The sequence below is a fragment of the Barbus barbus genome (genome assembly GCF_936440315.1).
Source record: "Barbus barbus genome assembly, chromosome: 13".
Lineage (NCBI taxonomy): Eukaryota > Metazoa > Chordata > Actinopteri > Cypriniformes > Cyprinidae > Barbus > Barbus barbus.
This window is the reverse complement of record NC_136741.1, coordinates 17,254,767-17,275,003: the sequence shown is the minus strand read 5'-3', so window position 1 is coordinate 17,275,003 and position 20,237 is coordinate 17,254,767. Positions and strand designations below refer to the sequence as shown.

General features: G+C 36.3%; 2 protein-coding genes across 7 annotated transcripts in view; both read right to left on the bottom strand.

Annotated features, from left to right (window-relative positions):
- Positions 1–46: 46 nt before the first annotated feature.
- LOC306878981 (melanotransferrin-like) lies at positions 47–7,886 on the bottom strand. Its single transcript, XM_079431623.1, has 16 exons — positions 7,622–7,886; positions 7,281–7,435; positions 6,583–6,682; positions 6,084–6,269; positions 5,841–5,991; positions 5,655–5,722; positions 4,971–5,149; positions 4,688–4,850; positions 4,402–4,553; positions 4,021–4,117; positions 3,450–3,644; positions 3,104–3,257; positions 2,921–2,988; positions 1,806–1,993; positions 1,527–1,719; positions 47–1,434 (listed from the first exon to the last, which is right to left on the bottom strand). Exons 1-16 carry the CDS (start codon positions 7,668–7,670, stop codon positions 1,367–1,369), a joined length of 2,166 nt encoding a protein of 721 aa, XP_079287749.1. The 5' UTR covers positions 7,671–7,886; the 3' UTR covers positions 47–1,366.
- Positions 7,887–8,883: 997 nt separating this feature from the next.
- dlg1a (discs large MAGUK scaffold protein 1a) overlaps positions 8,884–20,237 on the bottom strand; it is a 134,422-nt gene continuing 123,068 nt past the window's right edge. For all 6 annotated transcript variants that reach the window (XM_079432080.1, XM_079432079.1, XM_079432081.1 and 3 more), the window contains 7 exons: positions 15,443–15,484; positions 12,894–12,944; positions 12,651–12,752; positions 12,389–12,561; positions 12,131–12,240; positions 11,964–12,055; positions 8,884–10,665 (listed from right to left, as the gene is read on the bottom strand). In XM_079432080.1, coding sequence (XP_079288206.1) covers positions 10,559–10,665; positions 11,964–12,055; positions 12,131–12,240; positions 12,389–12,561; positions 12,651–12,752; positions 12,894–12,944; positions 15,443–15,484 — 677 coding nt within the window. In that variant the 3' untranslated portion in view covers positions 8,884–10,558. The remainder of the gene's footprint in view (positions 10,666–11,963; positions 12,056–12,130; positions 12,241–12,388; positions 12,562–12,650; positions 12,753–12,893; positions 12,945–15,442; positions 15,485–20,237) is intronic.

Genomic DNA, 20,237 nt, shown 5'->3' with positions numbered 1-20,237 from the left:
ATCATTCTGTTGCAGCAAAGCAGTGATGAACAACAACACAAATCTTAAGATGCTTGTTTATTTAAAATAAGTGACAATATGCTGTAATACTTGAGCAGACGCACTGGCCTGGTAACTAAATATTAGTTATATCTCCATCATTTCATTAAGAAATTGCAAGACAAAGCAGGCATTAATGTAGGACATTTATGTGTCAGCACATATACACTGATATGGTATCTGAACAAATAAAAATATATCTCACAAAGAAGCATCATAAAGCAAGAAAGCAAGTAAGTGATACTGTGTTAAACACAGCTGGAGCACAATTGTGGGTTTAAGGCAAATTATTCTTGTTAAGCCCCATGCGCTCAGAATAGATTTTTGAAGAAAAAAAAAAAAAAGTTTAATGAACAGTATTTATGGTTATTTATCTCATAGTGTAGTTTAACCTCACTCACATGATCGGTATGTATCATTTTTGGAATTTAAGTTTCACAGAGGAAGGCAAGCAAATTGTTGCCTTGCTAAAATAGTTTGAGAACATTGTTTAGTAAAAGGAATTTAACACTTGCATTGCAACAATACTGACTAAATGCATGTAATGGACAACGTTGCAATGAACAACCGTTGAAATTAAATACTCCTCCTCTCCCTGATAGAAAGCATTGCTGAGTTTATCAAAGCTCAAAAGCTTATTTCATCTCAATGACTAATTAGATTGGTCAAAAAAAAAAAAAGGTTTTTGAATGCATGAGCACAGTATGCTGTTGATTTAAGCAAGCAAGAATCTGTTTGAATGCGAGAGGAGAAGAACCTTTCAGTAGTACAACTCCAGTGCATGCTGCATTCAACTGCACGATACTAGTTACAAAAGTCAGCAAAGAGGAAAATGCTAGACACAGCATATTCCCTGATATGGCATGTGCCTTCAAGTAGTTCATAACATAATAAAATGTTGGTTTTAAAAGCTGCAATAAACATTGTGCAATAAATATGTAACAGGCAAAGCATATTCACTGATATGGCTATTGCCCTCAACAATTTCAGAGTAGAAATAATACAAATGGTCACAATAACAAACCAGCTTTGTTTTGGTTTGAAGAAAGACTTTAGCCAACTCTTTGCAGTTCCTAATTTAAGATGGTCCTCAAAATTTCCCTAGACCCAATTAGAAATCTTATCATCCGTACTAGGTGCGTACTATGTACTATGTACCATTACAATCACAGATAAAAGGCATTGCTATTGCTTAAGCATATTGTACCTTTAGATTTAGCGATTTGATTTGAACTTGAATCACCTAAATACTAGAAATTTCGGCACGAGTATGAAGAGTCGAGGAGGGATGAAGTCACTGGGAACACTTCTGTGGCTGGCAGACCTGCTACAAAGCCAACAGAGACACCAGGGAGCTCAAAATGGACATCAGCAATAGTGAGGATGAGGAAAACACTGTAAGAGAAACACAAAGTAAAAAGACTTATTAAAAGATTCCAGGTATATATATTTCTAGAGAGAGAGAGGCTTGTTGATGAGAGCCGTACCTGTTGATGAAGCTGAACACTCCATGGCTATTACGGCATCCAGGTAGCTCTGGCCAAGCCATTCCTCATACGTCTTCCTCTCTCCTACACCAATTAAAGTGATAGTTGAATCCTTGAAAATCAGGTCGGATCCCTCATAGGGTTTGGAGTCAAACATCTTGAAGCCTGAGGCAGCATTATCTCCAAAGAAATTCTGAAAGATGCAAACCAAAAAGTCATACAAACAAGGACAACTCCATTTTCAAATGACCCTGAAAAATGACATTTAGATTTATCAACCTGGGCTTTGTCTAGGAGGCCAAAGATGACGTGGTGGTTGGTATCAGGTCTTATCATAACAGCGTGGGAAGGGACACGGGCCAAGTTGCACTTAGTGTACTGAGTGACTTCAGCACGAGACTCCTGAGAACAAAGCAGCTGAAATTCACGGGAATCCAGGTGTAATGCCCAAGAATCTGTATTGTTTCCTGGAAATAACAGTTCTGACATGAGAGAACTACTAGAGACTTTTACACATGAAGTAATGGTCTGCTTGCTGTGTGTAAAATGCATAAAATAACCTTTCAGTTTGTAGCCCTCAACCCAGAAAAGAATGAGCATTTTTTAGCCATGGGTTTTCTCTGAAACTTTTTTCTTAGTTTTTTTGAGTAGTAGTTTTCATTTATTCTTAGTTTTCTCTCACAAGTACTGTTAATCACATACAGCACCTAATTTTACTCATATATCAAAAACTGCTACTCTAAAAATAAGAAATATAAATTATAGACCACTTCCAACCATTCACGTTTTTGAAAGATCATGTGATGACATTTTAAAATCAACTTTTAATTACATTTAGTAACTATTATTATTACTACTATCATTATTATTACAACTATTTCTGTTTTTATAATTTGTCGTCTTGGAATTATAAGGTTCTATCTGATATTTTTTTTTTAATTGAGCTATTCATATTCTTATTCTGTGACGGCTTATTTACATTATGTGATACATGTGTTTGCATTATTTTGGGCCTTTTGTAAGAAAACAAAAAGGGCTCTATCTACAGAAGTCTATGGAATGCAAAAACTTTGAAGCTCAATCTCTCCAAACTGCTCAGAATGCAGATAGATCCTTATAATTCCAAGACGGCGAATTGTTTTCACTGTTGTCTTATTTTATAGTTTGGTTTTTATTTATTTACTTTTTGTTGTGTTTTCTTTTTTTATATAAAATATTCTTTATATTATGTGAAGTATACAAATTTTGTGCTATAAAAATAAGATGTATTAAAATGTATAATCCTGAGGGAATCCATGGCAAATTACTTGTCTGGTTTGGCCTACAAATTGACATCATGACTGAACAGCTCTATAAAGATGTTTAAAGGCCTAAACCAACAGAGATCTTTTTACCATTCGTGTTCTGGAACACAGTGGAATGTTTGACAAAGGCCACATCACCATGACCTTCAACAAGGCACCTGAGAATATAAACAGAGACCATGATAAATATTTAGTTGTTATGCAAATACTCAATTGGTAAAACACAAATTAGCACCAAATCTTTCAGATCTTTTGTGCAGTATAGTGGATTACCTGAAGGCTCCATCGTAACCGTCGTATAGGTCCTTGTTTTTTTCACACTTGTTCTGACCACTGGAGTCTCCAATGCACTGCTCACACAGGTTACTTGGAAAACCTTTCTGATTGGCTCCAGGTACACAGGCTGATTCAAAGAACTCCCCAGCAGCTAAAGGCAGAATCACACTCTCATTACACCGATTTCGCTATTTATATAGCAGAATAATATGCCTTTTATTTCAATACCTTTGTAATTACTGATACAAAATTACAAGTAACAATCTGAGTAAAAAGCTGAAAGCTTTTCACTGTTTTTTTTAGATCTTAGGAACCCATGTGTGCACTACAGTACATGTCCTACCTTGGGCCATTTGGCATGTCTGCGGTCTGATGATGCCTTTTTCTATTAGCAGACCCATGGGAATGTTCCAGCCTGCAGTCCTTCCATAACCTGTGTGACAGGAGCGCTTGCTCTTGAGGTCACTGAATCTCTGGATGTCTCTGTTGCTCTTCCTCAGCACAGCCACAGCATAATAAATGCTTCCGTCTGTGTCTCCTAAGACAGAGAATCACAGTAGCTTGTGAAAATGAATCATCATTTATGAATAAAACAGCTGATGTTTCATCAGGCACTGCTGAAAATCTTTCCCAAAAAGAAAACAGTCACCTAGTGAGCACATTTTAACTGTTCACATTATACTATATTCAAGTAATTTCATAAATTTATAATTAATTATTAATTGTATAATATAATGAATTAATGTGTATCAATTATACATATTAATATAATGAATCGTATAATCATATTTCCACTGCCTTTTTAAATTCTACACATTTGTTTTTGCTATTGTCTTTATATACAGTGTGTATATATTCATATAAAAAGCATATGGTCCAAAAGTCAAAGTACATTGAAAGTGTATGGCTCTAACCTGTGTAGCTCTCCCCAGCAGCAGGTATCAAACCAAAACTCTTGCCCGCTGTGTAGATGTAACCTCCGTCAAGAGTGATGACATCAGCTTCCTTGTTCTGGAGGAAAAGAATCTCATTCAAATACAGCACAGTGACCGCCCACTTTTTCCACGGCCTTGAGTTTATACAAATCTGTTTCTCCATGGTGAAAATGAAAGGAATTTTTAGACTCTGAACTTGACTGTTGTGATGTATTGCAGATTTTAGTTAGGGAAACTATGAGTATAAGGGCTTGATATATTTGATGATATAGTTATCATTATATATATCTTTATAGTTATCATTTTGGTGTCAGCAGGTATGAATATGAGAGTTTGGTAAATATCTCTTGATTGGCATACTTGTATTTTCTTCATACAGTCCTCCACAGATGTGCCATGGATACACTGAATTTCAGGAATCAGATTTTTGCTTTTGAAAGCCACAGCCATGTCTGCACATTTTTGCTGCTCTCCATGAGACAGGACACACCAGCGTAGGTTAGATGGAACATCTACACACACCCATCACAGAGAAACACAGATTTTGAGTACAATATAAAAAAAAATTCAAATAGCATGCATAGTAAATTTGCTGCATTTCAAATTGTAATTTTTGATTGTTTGATGAAGATGCAAAGATTCACACCTGACTCTGTGCAGTCCATAGCTCTCAGTATGTAATAGTATTGGCCCATCCATTTGATATAGTTTTCATTTCCCGCTTGGATAAATGAGATTGAAGCATCGCTGAACAACAAGTTTGTCCCATCAAAGCCTGCTGAGGAGAACATGGAGAACCCAGACTTTTGCTAAAGAGAAACACACACACACAAACTTAAATGAAACCGTCACATTGAAATGCAAATGTACAATTTGTTTTTACGCTGTTTCAAAATCCTAATAAATTACAATTGCAAAAAGGATCATACCAGTCCCTCACGCAACATGTTGTAAACCACTGAACTGCTGATGTCAGTGTGGACAACAATCCCCCTCGATGGGACTCGAGCCAGATGGCATTTCTCATAATCACTGACTGGACTGCGAGTGCCGTCCCGACACAGGAGCTGATAGTCATCAGAGTGCAAGCCTTCAGTCTCACCCTGACCTGAGACACAAAGTTAAAAGGTTAATTATTAATTTGATGATCAATGATAATCTATCACTAATCCAACTTTACTAGTGTCCACACTTCCTGTATAATCACTGTGTATACTTAGGATATCAGAACTACAATGCATCTGTGCTTTCTTTCACTTTATTTTCTTAGAATCACTAACATACACTTTGCTGTGCATAAAAGCTCTAACCATAACATTAACTATATTATATCATTAACAGAAACTGAGGAATTATTTTTGATTTGTAAATTTATTTGATAATTTGCTGCCATGGAAATATACTGTACCTATTTATGTTTATATGTTTGTATGATTTCATGTTGCATCTTCATTAATTAAGATAGAATAATTATACTTTCTATAAATTATATTATTATATTAATTAATTATATTATTATTATTATAAATATAACATGTTTTTAAGTAATCCTGCACCCCCCTTGGAAGTTTGCTGAAGTTCCCTGGTTGAGAAACACTGGAGTACACATTTACCATCTGTATTCTCGCTTACAGTTGTGTGCTTCACAAAGGCGACATCACCTGCATCCTCAACCAAGCACCTGTGAAGCCCAAAACAAGTTAAATGACACACTGAGGAGATTTCTCATTATCAAAGCTGTAACTGCACCAGCTATGTTTCACTACAGTATGATTTTAATTTTTAAATAAATATGGTACCTGAATGCTCCATTATATGCATAGTACTGCTCGTGAGCGTCTGCATTACACTTATATTTTCCTGTTCCATCTCCCACACACAGCTGACACAGGGACGGAGGGTCATCTTTAGCCCCCGGGATACAGCTGGCGCTAAAGAAGTCAGCAACCCCTAAAACATCAAGATAAGCCACAAGATACTTTTTCATCTGAAAAAGACAATCTGACAATTTAAAATGTGCAGCACCATAAACAATGGAGTACCTTGAGGGATGTTGCAGCCCGTGGCTGACATCATTCCACTGTCAATCAAATAGCCCAGAGGGATGTTCCAGCCAGCTGTGCGGTGCTTGCCAGTGTGACAAGACTTCTTCCCCTTCAGATTGTTGATGTTGATAGCTGAATTTGTTCTTTTCACCACAGCAACGCCATAGTATGTTATTCCTTTCCCTGTGGCCGTTAGATGAAGAACAAATTTAAAGACTCTGTTGATTAACTAGTTGCTCTAAAAGTAGAATTTTGCCAGATAAAACTATGGATAGTCCATAACATCCATATTTATAATGGACTTTCACTACATTTCTTTTTTTATTATACTGTAATAAAGTATGCAATCAAATACAGATACAGCCATTGTTAATCTGTTAATATTTAACCTAATGTTGATGTTGACATTTATGTCTTTAATCACTGACTTTCCATTTCAAAGACTGAGTTACAACTTGCATAATCTGGTATCTACAGCACCAAAAGAAGAACATACCATCTGCTCCAGATTCTCCAGCTGCAATTTTGAAGCTGGCTTGCTTGCCAATGTCATATATATCTTTAGCACTGGCTGAGAAGGCATCAACTTCCTTTTTCTGTCAAAAGCAATATTGATCACAATTGCAACTTGATTATTAAAAATTTTCTGTGAAGAAAATTATTTTAGTGTACTTCTGTTCTGCAAATAAAATGAACAGACAAACGACTACAAAGCACAATATCTGAGCAGGGACACATTTTCATTTGTTGTATGTTTGTGATAAATTCTTTGTGTGGCAAAAAAGCTTTTTTAAATCGGAACCTTTTTCTGAGATGCTACAACCCTCATAAACAAATGTATTAAAATATATTTTTAAATAATTTAAATGTGAAAATTATAAACATGGTTTTCATTTTTTTTCCAGGTAGTTTGGCATTTTCTGTTCTATGATACAATGTAGAATTGTTTAAGCAAAAGATCTAAAAAATATAAAGATAATCGTCACATGTAAAATTTCATTTTATCACATGCACATTTCCACCACATTAAAAAACATGATAGATAAGCTAACATGTTTTAAGAACGTTTTGTTAACGTTCCTATTAAGTTATGAAAACATTAATACTGAATGTCAATTACTGGAAGAAAGAACGTTAGTCAAAATTCCAAGAACGTTTTGTTAGCTGAGTGGGTGACTGGATAAACAGACTTACGGTGAGTTTTTCAGCGCATTCGGCTTTAGATGAGGCGAGAACGCACTGTAGCTCTGGTCGAATTGCAGCGCTGGTGAAGGCCTGAACCATTGCTTTACATTTGGACTCCTCCGCAGGAGAAATAGTGCACCATCTTATCGCACTCTGACCTGATACTGGACGAAGTTATTTATAATATTATCACCATTATTTTTAGCCTTCCACCTTTATCTCAGTCTCAGATTTCTTTCTGTTGCTTACATAATTAAAACATATATTTCTTGCAGTAGCTACAGCTCTAATAATTAAACAGAGATAGAAATCAAGTTTCCCCGCTGACATTAACTTCAAATATTTCTTACCATAATGCGTGACCGCGAGCAGAATGCTTAGAATAGCCCAGGTGTCCATCTCTGACTCGAGAGTGCGCAGATGTTAGTGTGTTACTGCAGCTTTATATCTGAGACTGTTGCAAAGTCCAAAACACGATTCGGCCCTTCGGCATAACTACACGGGATATGGTACCGTAATCATAAAGATAGGTCTACGTGCTGTCAAATTCAGGATTTATAGACTATAATGTGACCAGACATGAGGACTGAGGAATGACACGTCCAAGAGATGGGTGGAGGTCCAAAGTGCACACAGAGGGGTCTTTCATTCTTTGAAACTCCACCTTTTTCAATAATGGAATGGAAAAAAAGCTCTGAATGAAGGGCAGTGTCACTTAGAGTCAGGAAAAATAACTTTTAACCTTGAAAAAGAAGCAAATGACAATCAAACTTAGATATTTTGTTCAAAACGGAGACAAAGTGTTTGGACACATTCTGGTAGTCAGTTTCAGCCCCCCCCCCCCCCCCTCCTAAAGTGTCCAAAATTGTCCAAACAATACATTTTCCAATCATGCAGGATAGGCTATAGTAGGGGTCACCAAACTTGGTCCTGGAGGGCCGGTGTCCTGCAGAGTTTAGCTCCAACTTACCTCAACATACCTGCCTGGAAGTTTCAAGTAGTCAGACTTTGATGGTTCAGGTGTGTTTGATTAGGGTTCAGAGCTAAACTCTGCAGGACACCGGCCCTCCAGGACAGAGTCTGGTGACCCCTGGGCTATAGAATAAAACCACAGAGCTAGACACTTCTTGACAAAGTATTAAAATTATTCACAGACTCAAACACTCTGATTTTGTCTGACTTCATTGTATTCGTTTTAATAATTTTACCGTCATCATATAGTCTTACATCTATTCAGCTGCTACCTAGAGATGTTATGGCAACAGAGAATTGTCACTGATTTAATGTGGTTTTACAACAGGATGGAAACATGTTTCTGGTGTGTTCCATAAAGTGATAGTTCAGCCAAAGATTTGCAGAAAGATGATATTCTGAAGAATTTTGGTTAGAAATAACCTGTACTGTATTGGGGGGGTCCTCCTTTTATGTTCCACAGAATAAGTAAAGTCTTACAGATTGATGACAATTTTCAATTTTGGGTGAACGAAGCTTTTGTAACATTTATTTATTACTTGAAACAAAGACCTTTTTGCTCTCTAATACTTTTGTCAAACTTTAAAGAAATGTTTTGTCTACCTTTTCACACACAAATTGATACACAAAAACACTGTATATGAGAAAAACGTTTTTATTAGCTGTTCTCCATTTTGACAAATGGAATGAATCAAGTTGGCAGATTATGTACATAATCTAGTCAAAAATGTGTTAGAAAGCCAAGATGACAAGTTAGAGAAGCAATCTTTTAGAAAACAATCATCTCCGAGTAACTTAAGAATGAAAGGGGATGCTGTCAGCGCACCCTCTGGTGGAGAGTTAAAGGCTTGTGTTAGAGAGTGGCAAAGCAAATCTCTCTTCAGCTATGGGCAGTCGACAAGTTCACACACATGGAGGCAAGAATCTCCTAGCCTCTAACGTTTACAGTTCATGCTAACTCTCACATTTTCACAATCCCAGGTGAAAACAGAACGAGAAGCCCTCTCCTCCGCTTCTCGCTCATGTTTAATGTGTCAAAGACTATTGCTTTTAGAAATCATGCACGTCACATGAAAAAAAATATATAGCATAACTACATAGGAGAGAGAGAGAAAGCAGAAGACTACAAACTGCCAACTTGAGTTTTATTTCATATTGTTTGATCAAATGCAAATGGATCACCACCATTCAGCCCATGTGTCCTGTGTGTCAGTGTTTTTGCATAAAACAAACCATTAACAACAAAAGTGATGGTGGTAAAAGTAAAGGAAAATATATATTTATATATCTATTTATATTTTCTTTTTATATGCATACACGCATATTCATACGAGTTTGACATTATAACGAAAATAATTCCCATACTTGGAGTTTAATTAAAGCTCAATATAGACTTTATTATAACAAAATAGGCAGTATACTGAGGGTTGAATATACATTACAATTTATACTCTCATATTTGCATTGCTGTTTCTTTAAGTAAGAATATGTCATCACCTGGATTTGAAAGATACAGTAATTGTAAGCTGTTCCTTTTTACCTCAACTAAAAGCTACTCCCATTTGCACCTCGATTAAAATGTACACAGATTGTTAAAACAAATAGACATTTAATATAAAAAGAAGAACTTTTGTGCCAAATGTTTTTGTCCTCTTTGTGCACTTGTGACAAAACAGATCAGCTGCTTAAAATTAGTGGGCTGCTTGATTTTACAAGATAAATGAGAGAAAACAGAAGTAATATGGTGGCTGCAGTTCACATAGCTTAAAAACGTAAGAACATTATGTTAACTGAAAAAGAATTATTCAAAACATGCTCTTAATGCAAAAACGTGCAAAGTGTGGCTTTATGTCTTTTCAGAGACAGACATGAAACTTCTGATCATATATGGGAAAAAGAACAAACCAAAATGTATATAATGCATTAACTCATTGGTTTTCCTTCGAGAAAGTCACCTCCCTTAAACATTAAGGAATCTGTACCGTATAATCTGTCCAGTAAGTCGCTGGTCAGGCATGTCTCCCTCCCACCGGAGGATGAAATGCGGAGATTGGGATGCGAGTTCTAGACAGCAGTTTCAAAGAGAGGCATGAGAGCGAGAGAGAGAGAGAGAGAGAGAGAGAGAGGTGGCCCTAAGACCACCGTGACCCCAAGCCCATCCAAAGAAAATGTATTTCCTATGCTCGGGGGTCAAAAAGCCAATGCAAGTAGCAGGCCAGGTTAGTATATATAAAAAAAAAAAAAAAAAATTGGAAAGAAAAAAAAAAAAATACCAAAAAAGTTTAAAGAATAAGGTTTATTTGTCTCCAGCCATCTCACAATTTCTCTTTGACAGGTACCCAGATGAACGGCCCAGACTGCTCCTCGATAATCTGCTTAACCTGGTTGTAGATCTCTTCTAATGTGTCCCCTTGTACAATGGCTGAAGAAAAGATAAGATGAACATCATTAAGTATCATACTACATCTTGTTCAATGGAAAAAATATAAAAGTTCACAGGAAACGTGGGACTGGATACAGGCGGCCCACAACGATTTGCCACTGGTAGCAAATGCTGTCACTCTTTAGTAATATTTAAGAAAATACTTCAAACTATCGTATCATAAATAAAAAATTGGTACATATTGTTTTGTCCTAAGGTGCAGCCACATAAGCAACAATTTGGAGAATGTTCAGGTTCATTGCACATTGTCATTAATGTAAAGATGTATGAAGCACACCTCATACAGAAATCACTTTCAAACCAAGCAGCACGTTTTATGCATTAAGCTGGTGTTGCTACATTTTATGTTTATATTGATACAGCAATATGAAACTCAAAAATCTTTTGTGTAAGCACTAATACAAAGACACAATGTCATTTGCAGTGAGTTCGTTTTCAAAGGTCTGTTCCCACTTTTTACTCCAAACCGATTGCTTCCTCTTTTAATGTTCTGTTCTGGAAAATGTAACACTAATTTATTTTGAATACTGAACTTAACTGAAAGTAAACATAATACAGTAAGACATAAACGCCAGGAAAATCTTCTGGAAACACTCCAGGCAGTCTTTCCTCTTGCTGTGAGGAGCTATAAAACCACACAGTAAAGATGCGCATCCTCCACCTTTGTGTGATGTTTTATTAAAGACCACAACCTTATTTATTATTTGAATGGCAGTGGTTTTGTGCAAAGTATGATTGCTTTTTAATCAAATTCTAATCAGTAAGCTTGGCTTTCGTCAATAGAGCGTTTATTGGCAGGGGGATAAATATACAAATAATGTTAAATCTTAAAGGAATAGTTCAACTAAAAATGAAAAATCTGCCATCAGTACCTCTATGAATATTGAAAAAAAGTTTTTTTGTTTGTTATTTATTTATTTTTTGTCTATGCAATGACATTCAGCTGGGGCCCAATATTATTTTAGACCCTATTAACTGTATGGACAGGAAAAAATAAATAATAATAATAATAAAAAAAAAAAAAAACAGTTATACAGTTATTATAAAAAATAACGTTACACAGATAAAAGTCGCATGGGTTTGTAATGAGAGATAACCGAATTTAACATTTTTAGTGATCTATTTCTTTAAATGAAAATAAACAGGTGGAATTAAAAATTGCATGTGTGTCAAAAGAGAGTTTAAATGCAGAGTATGGCTTTGTTGCAGGACATGTGTACAGTGTGTGAAAATAGCTAAGCAGTGATTGGGATGTAAGTTTACTCTACTGTTCTCACCGGTGAAGTGCTCTAGGAATTCCTGCTCCAGTTTCATGGCTCTGTCATAGGTCTTCCTGCCTTGCTCCTCCATCAATCTCTTATTCATCTCTCTGTGAAGGACACAGAGGACATATTACTAGTGCCAATCAGCATTTATTGTGTGTTTGACAGTAAAAATAACATACAAGATATTCTCCACTGATTTGGGTTTCACGAACACCGCAATGGGGTAGAGCTGTGCTAACTGGAGTCGTTTGATGGCATTGCCTGAGACATCCAGGATGCAGTGCTTGCCCTTAAAGAATAATGAAAAACAGATCATCATGTGAGAAATGGTACGCAATGCAAATCTGAAGGTCAGCATGATACTCTCACACAAAAATGCCTTTTTTATTACTGCCATAATTTCCTTTATTATTTCCTAACAAGTTGAACCCATTCACCTTTTCTGCAACCTCTCGCACTGACTGCACGCTTGTCCCGTAGAGGTGGTTGTTATATTGACCGGCCTCGATGAACTTGTGATCCTGAATGTCTTTTTCCATTTGTTCCCGTGAAATAACAAAATGGTAGTCTCTGCCATCAACCTCGTAGTCTCGCTTTGGTCTAGTCGTGTCTGGTCAAAGAACAGAAACGACCATAAAAATAATGCAGACGGTATGTAATTCTGCAGAAGAAATGATAAAACCATGATTATGTACTCACGGGGAACACATGATCCAAACTTGTCCGGGAACTCTGAGATTAGATCATCATTGATCCGGTCTTTCATGGGTCCAAGGATAATCACTGGACGAGCATAACTCACTGTAAACCACAATAATAGCCTTACAATGGGTCCTTCCTTACAATCAATCGATCAAGCAGAATTACACACCGACACAGTTAAATGAAGTAATATTAACCAATGTACCATAATAAAAGAAAGCCATAATGAAAGACACTCACCTTCCTGTTGCGTGACAGTCTCATATGAGAGGACATACTCTTCCTGTCCACCTAGTAGAAACAGAAACACTGATATAAGTTCAAAAATCCTTATATACTGTGTAAAGCTGGGCCCGTATTCACAAAACATCTTAAGGCTAAAAGTAGCTCCTAACTCGCCGATTTAGGAGAAAATCTTAAAAATGGTGGGTGTGTCAGTCCTAAATTTAGGACTCCTAAATTTTTCCTCTAAGAGGATTTCACAAAGCGTTTTAGCACTAAAACTAGCTCCTAAATCTGTGAAACGTTAGGAGTACTGAAGAGGACTCCTCAGTCACTAAGACCAACTCACAACTATCCTAAAATGGCTGTTGCCGGCAATCTGCCTCGGAATATAAACATTTTAGAAACATTTGATGATAATGAGCTTTTAAAAAGGTATCACCTTTAGGGTTTGGAGGTTATCCCAACTCCAAATTTTCCTTTGATTATATCCTTTTCATTAACCAGTTGGGCAAGAAGTTACAGCTGTTCTTGCGTCCAGTTTGGTTTTCTTTTACGTTTGCATGTCTTACTATCAGCCACGATTATTCTACTCTGTTAATTAAAAGGCGGTTTATATGCATCCACTACGAGAAGCATACATGTAAGAGACTGACAATTAGCCAAGGGCGGTTCTAGACCCTTTTTAAGTGGGCTTCAGGCCCCCTATTTGTCATCTCAGCCCTCCTAAAACTATAATCAGCTATCTGAATGATCAGGTAAGTGCTGCTTCCTCAAGAAAATTAATCATTCTCGCCCGTTTATCGATCTCAATGTGGTAATCACGCACTGTGATAGATCGTTAATGTGCGCTCACACATTTGAATGAAGAGCGCACGCACTGAGAGGCACTGCACAGACAACACACCAGCATGATCTCATGAAAGTGCGTTTCAGTGACACAAATTTCTGTTTCTATTTGGTGTGCTTGTGATACACACTTCGCCCACACCTCTATACCTAATCATTGTGTCTCATATGCACACCAAAGTCAGTTTTTGTGTATAAATAGCACACCAAATAGTAACAGAAAATTGTGCCATTGAAACAAACTTGCATGAGACTGTCATTCACTTTCGAATCCTCTCGAACAAATAAGCAAATATACAAAATATTATGTCACAATGGCTGTCTTGACTAGTATCCAAGTAAACGCAGTCGGCTACATCTTAAACATAAACCGTTAAGAAAATATTGGATGTTTATCAGTATGCATTTCTGATATTAGGCTAATAATGTTAATCAAACGACAAAAGAAAAACATGAGAATCACTCACTAAGTAACTTATGTAACTTTAATAGGTAATTGTAATTGTTTTCATAAGCACAGTAAAATACTGTTTATTTAGGTCATTTGTATCTCTGAGGGCTAAGCCCCCCTAAAGATGAAACCCTAGAACCGCCCCTGCAAATTAGCTGAACATATATTTGTTTAATTACTGACACTTAGCCTGCATGTTAAAATCTTTATTTGAATGTGGCAATTAACATTATTTTTTAAACCTTTATTTTGATATGGCAACTTAATATCCTGCTCTACAATATTTCTAAGAATAAATCCCTGTCTGAGACCCCTATCAGCCAATCACTGTGCGAATAGTTAGTAAGCATGCTGATGTCATCCATAGCAACGAGGTCAATCCCGCCCTTACTCTTAGCTTAAGACTTCTCTCTGTTCCTTAGTAAAAGTTGGTCTCAGCAGCTTTGTGAATAGGTTTTAATAGAAAAATCTTAGCTAAAAACTTTTACTGCTATTTAGGAGAACTCTTAGTGGTAAGATAAAATGTTTTGTGAACACGGGCCCTGATGTTGAGTGTTCAAATGCATTTCTTTTGCATTCATTGCTATTCATTTTCATTTCAAATAGATTACTTGGTCACCCTATGAAAGCAGCGTTACATGCTTTTGTTTTGAACAGTAGTCTCTAATTTTCACTCACTGTTCAAATGTGAGTCATGATTTAAGAGCCATGTAGCATTAACAAAGTTCAAGAGGTTTTTCAGACCACTCAATGTGAATGACAGGCCAGTTTCTGTCAAAACTGTTGAAAGACACAGGCTGTTCAAATGACTGTGACATGATATTTGAAGGTAATATTACAGGCCATAATATGCTGTGTCCCAAGCATAATCACTAAGCAAGGTGCACAGATAACCAGCACCTGTTTTATTACCTGAAACTACCATGTAGGGCAAGTCATATAACTAACTTATGAACTATAAAGCATAGTAGAGTAAAGTGAGCTTCTGTTGGTTAAATCAATAGTGCGTTGTAATCATCTCGGCTTTTGCTGCTGCATTTTTAAACAACCTCCATCAAGATATTTCTTTATTTGAAATATTAAAATTAAACTGTTTTGTGTAAAATGTTGGTCTTGAATAGTGCACATATTTAAATTTTGTGTATGCATACAACACAAAAGGAAAGCTGAGGGAACAAAGGGAATTAAATGCTCAAACTCATTAAGTTTAAAGAGATGAATTCAATAACATTGTGATGAAAGGAAATAAAGGGGAAAACAAACTTACGGTAACTACTTTCACTATCGCTGGCATTAGAAGTTACATGCTCTGAAACCATAAAAAGGGAAAATGAACACCACAGACCCAAAAACAAGCTTTGCAGGAATATGACAAACACAATGCTAAGATCAGTCACCAGCAGATGGCAGTGTTAAGAACCTGTGCATGACGTCACTATGAGGCTTTGAAGCTGATCTTATTTTGCTTGGTTTATCACAAAATTGCTTGTACAAAATTAGTTTGGTAGTTTTAACTGTTTGAAACATTTCAAATCACCTAATACCCTCTGAATGCATGTCTCTCAAGGGGTCTTAACACAGTCATGGTGCGGTGAACCATTGATGGACAGAGGGGCTCCACTCCACCACCTAAAAGAAGTTTAGAAGTCTAAGAGAGGACACTACACATCCAGGAATCATGGAAGATTGTACATAACTGTCCTTCATATCAGCCATGCTGATCTCAAGCCCCTCATGTTCTGTTGTGACTGTTTTCACAAAGTTTAGGGCCATTTTTTTTTATTTTAGAAATAATACCTTTATTCAGCAAGGATACAATGATATATTAAAATCAATTACAAATGACAGTAAAGACACTTACGTTGAATAAGAATTTTTAAAAATGCGGTTCATTTAAACTTTTCATTCCTCAAAAAAAATAAAATAATTTTGTTTCCACAAAAACATTAAGCAGATATATATTTTTAACATTCATAATAAGTAATCTTTCCTTAGAACCAAAGCAGCATATTAGAATGATTTTTGAAGGATCAAATGACACTGAAATCTGGACTGCTGAATTTTAGCATTTTTGATTTGACCAAGTACGTAGATATTATTGAAGATTGTTATATCACAAAGTAGATATGCATTTTTCAGAAACTTGTTACTGTAGTTTGAAAGAAATCAAAATAAAGAACTGAAGTGTCAACATCAAACAGAACATGAGTGTTAAATTACTTCAGTGACATTATTGGCATTTGTCCCCAAAAGCACATATCAAACTCACCCCCCAAAGCAAAATTACAGCAGTAACCACATTTTTGGGGTGGTGATGGCACAGTGGATAAGACACATGCCTTTGGTGTGAGAGACCCGGGTTCGAATCCACTGTGAGACACCAATGTGTCCCTGAGCAAGACACTTAACCCCTAGTTGCTCCAGAGGCGTGCGACCTCTGACATATATAGCAATTGTAAGTCGCTTTGGATAAAAGCGTCAGCTAAATGAATAAATGTAAATGTAAATATTTTTACAAATTCAGAAGAAAACAGAGCGGTGCAAAACTCTTAGCTCCAATGCTAAGGTGTTGTGGATGGTTTCCAAGGCATTGCCACGCAATTGCTAGGCGGCTGCTTACTGGCAAGTTAAAAAAGCCCACTCCCCAAGCCCTGAGATTCTTTTTTTCTGCCCATTTAGTCATTCACCAGGAAAAAAAATAACATGTCCAATTGCTTAGTGGGGGGAATAAGTAAAGGAAAAGATGCGAGTTACACACCAACATTTAATACTTTGGGTTAGACATTTGTTCAGAGCCCTAAACCCGAAACCCTTCGAAGTAATATATTGACTTGAAGCATCCCCTGAGATTTTGAGTTAACATTATAATTTGCATGTTCACAGTTCTCTGATGTTGGTTAACCGTCACAGCATAAAAGAAACAGATCAAATATAAAATCTATTTTGGTGTATGCAAATTTCCAATGTTGTTACATTTCTTATTTTTCATATTCATTTGTACAGTATATTCTTAATGAGCTATCCTTTAGGATTATTTAACTGTCATGCTATATTAATTTTACATATTCATATTACTGTTTTATGTTACTCATATACTCAAGTATTATTCATTTATTCTTCTTTATTACTGTTCTTTTCTTCATAATCCATAGACAAAGTATATTTTTCTTTATGAGACATATAAAAGGTACATTTTGTTATGCTTAAGGGACGTTTCAACAGGATGTTGGAAACTTATTCTCTACAGAATATTTTTTATTATATGCAAGAATGTTTGCTGAATGTGTCTTCGATTTTCTTGGTACCAAGTGTGCTTTTCTAAGAGCTAACTGGAATTTGCAGACTGATATTTGAAGATTTGCAAAGCTTGCTGTTTGTGCACAAAGGATGTAAAACCACAAGTTCATCTGGTACTGTACTTTTATCTGATCTTATCTATGACCACCTTTATCATGTCACCGTGACCTCTCTTTGACTTAGAGTAACTTGGGCAGAGAAATACGTGCCAGGTGTATATAAAAAAAAAAAATCTCCCTGACATCTATCGCTCAGACATAACATCTGGTGATGTTGTATAGGATGTAAGTCTCTAGTATATGTATATTACTCCAGTTGGCTTCTGGCACAGCTTCTTATTTTCTTCTGCTCATATCAAATACTCCAAAGGCTTTGTCTTTTGACTTCTTAAGATTATTATACTTCAATTTAGATTATACTCTCAGGAATTTTAACAGAATATACTCAGTATATTCAGTTTTAGATTTTTTCTATTTTTTATGTTTATTTTTCATTACTATTATCATTTATAATTTTCAATAAATATATTTTACTGAAAGACTTTGCCTGCCTGGATCTCTAAAAATTTTTTGCATAATTATTATTCCTAGTAAATGTTTTATTTTTTAAATTAAATTTCAATTTATTATATAAAATATGTTGCTCCTGCTGAGACATCCAGACACAAAGAAAACTACAATTCTACAAATAATGGAAACAGTTACTTTTTAGGGTGTTACAATACTCATTTTTATTTCTTAAATTCTTTACTTTCAAATGTTCAAACACTTGTTAAATCCTCAAGTTTTTATTTTTGGAAGAACACTGGTTTTGTTCATTTTGGAACAAAAATGTTGGAAAATCTGAATCTGAATATAAACAAAGTATTAAATTAAACCTGAGCCTTTGTTTTGAAAATCATGATTTCATAAGATACATCACTATTTTAGTTTTATTTCAGTTTTCAATTACGCTGCACAATTTATTTTAATGTTCCATTTGATTTAATTACTTATTAGCTTTTTAATCAACTCACAAACCCCTTGCAGTTTCTGCATAACCCCAATTAAGAAACCCTACACCGAAGAATTAGAAATACAAATCACCACGATTTAATCAATGCATTTATAATGCAAATAAATACACCCAAAAATGAAAATCTCCCTCGTGTCATTCCAAACCTGTATGACTTTCTTTCTTCTGTGGAACATAAAATAAGACATTTTGAAGAATGTTTGCAACCAAACAGCTTCAGTTCCCATTGACCTTCATTGTATTTTTAGCCCATACAATGTAAGCCAATGTGAAATTAAACTGTTTGGTTACCAACATTCTTCAAAATATCTTATGTTCTGCAGAAGAAATGCATACAGGTTTGGAAAGACATTTTTTTGGGTGAACCATCACTTTAAACAGTACTCTAGAAGAGTTGGAGGACAGAATTTACTGCCACAATCAATTCTATTGTATTCTTGTAACAGTTAAACATGTTTCCATCCTGTTGTAAAACAACAAATTATGAAAATACTATAAATTAGTCAATTATGACAAAATAAATTTTTCATTGAACTATTCCGTTAAGAGCAGCAGAATTATCATGTTAAGGGCATAATTGCCAACAAAGGACCTGAGCATAGCACTGCTCTGCAAAGCTTGTGTTTTATAGCCATCTAGACACAACATAGGCTGCAGACGCAACCATTCTAACCAAACATCACCGCTAAACGTGCAAGATACAGTGGGGCAAATAAGTATTTTATACACTGCCAATTTTTCAAGTTTTCCCACTTATAAAGAATGGAGAGATCTGTCATTTTCATCATAGGTACACCTCAACTGTGAGGTTGAAAAAAAAATCCAGAAAATCACATTGTATGATTTTTGAATAATAACTTTTATTGCATGAAATAAGTATTTGATACAATAGAAACATAGAACTTAATATTTGGTACAGAAACCTGTGTTTACAATTACAGAGGTCAGACGTTTCCTGTAGTTCTTGACCAGGTTTGCACACACTGCAGCAGGGATTTTGGCCCACTCCTCCATACAGGTCTTCTCTAGATCTTTCAGGTTTTGGGGCTTTAGCTGGGCAACACGGAGTTTCAGCTTCCTCCATAGATTTTCTGTCGGGTTCAGGTCTGGAGACTGACTAGGCCACTCCAGGACCTTGAAATGCTTCTTTCGGAGCCACTCCTTAGTTGCCCTTGCTGTGTGTTTGGGGTCATGGTCATGCTGGAAGACCCAGCCACGACCCATCTTCAATGCTCTTACTGAGGGAAGGAGGTTGTTGCCCAAAATCTCACGATACATGGCCCCATCCATACTCCCCTCAATACGGTGCAGTCGTCCTGTCCCCTTTGCAGAAAAGCACCTCCAAAGCATGATGTTTCCACCCCCATGCTTCACGGTTGGGATGGTATTCTTGGGATTGTACTCATCCTTCTTCCTCCAAACACGGCGAGTGGAGTTTATACCAAAAAGTTCTATTCTGTTCTCATCTGACCTCATGGCCTTCTCCCATGCCTCCTCTGGATCATCCAGATGGTCTTTGGCAAACTTCAGATGGGCCTGGACATGTGCTGGCTAGAGCAGGGGGACCTTGCGCGCTGCAGGATTTTAATCCATGACGGTGTAGTGTGTTACTAATGGTAACCGTTGAGACTGTGGTCCCAGCTCTCTTCAGGTCATTGACCAGGTCTTCCCGTGTAGTTCTAGGCTGATCCCTCACCTTTCTCAGGATCATTGATACTCCACGAGGCGAGATCTTGCATGGAGTCCCAGTC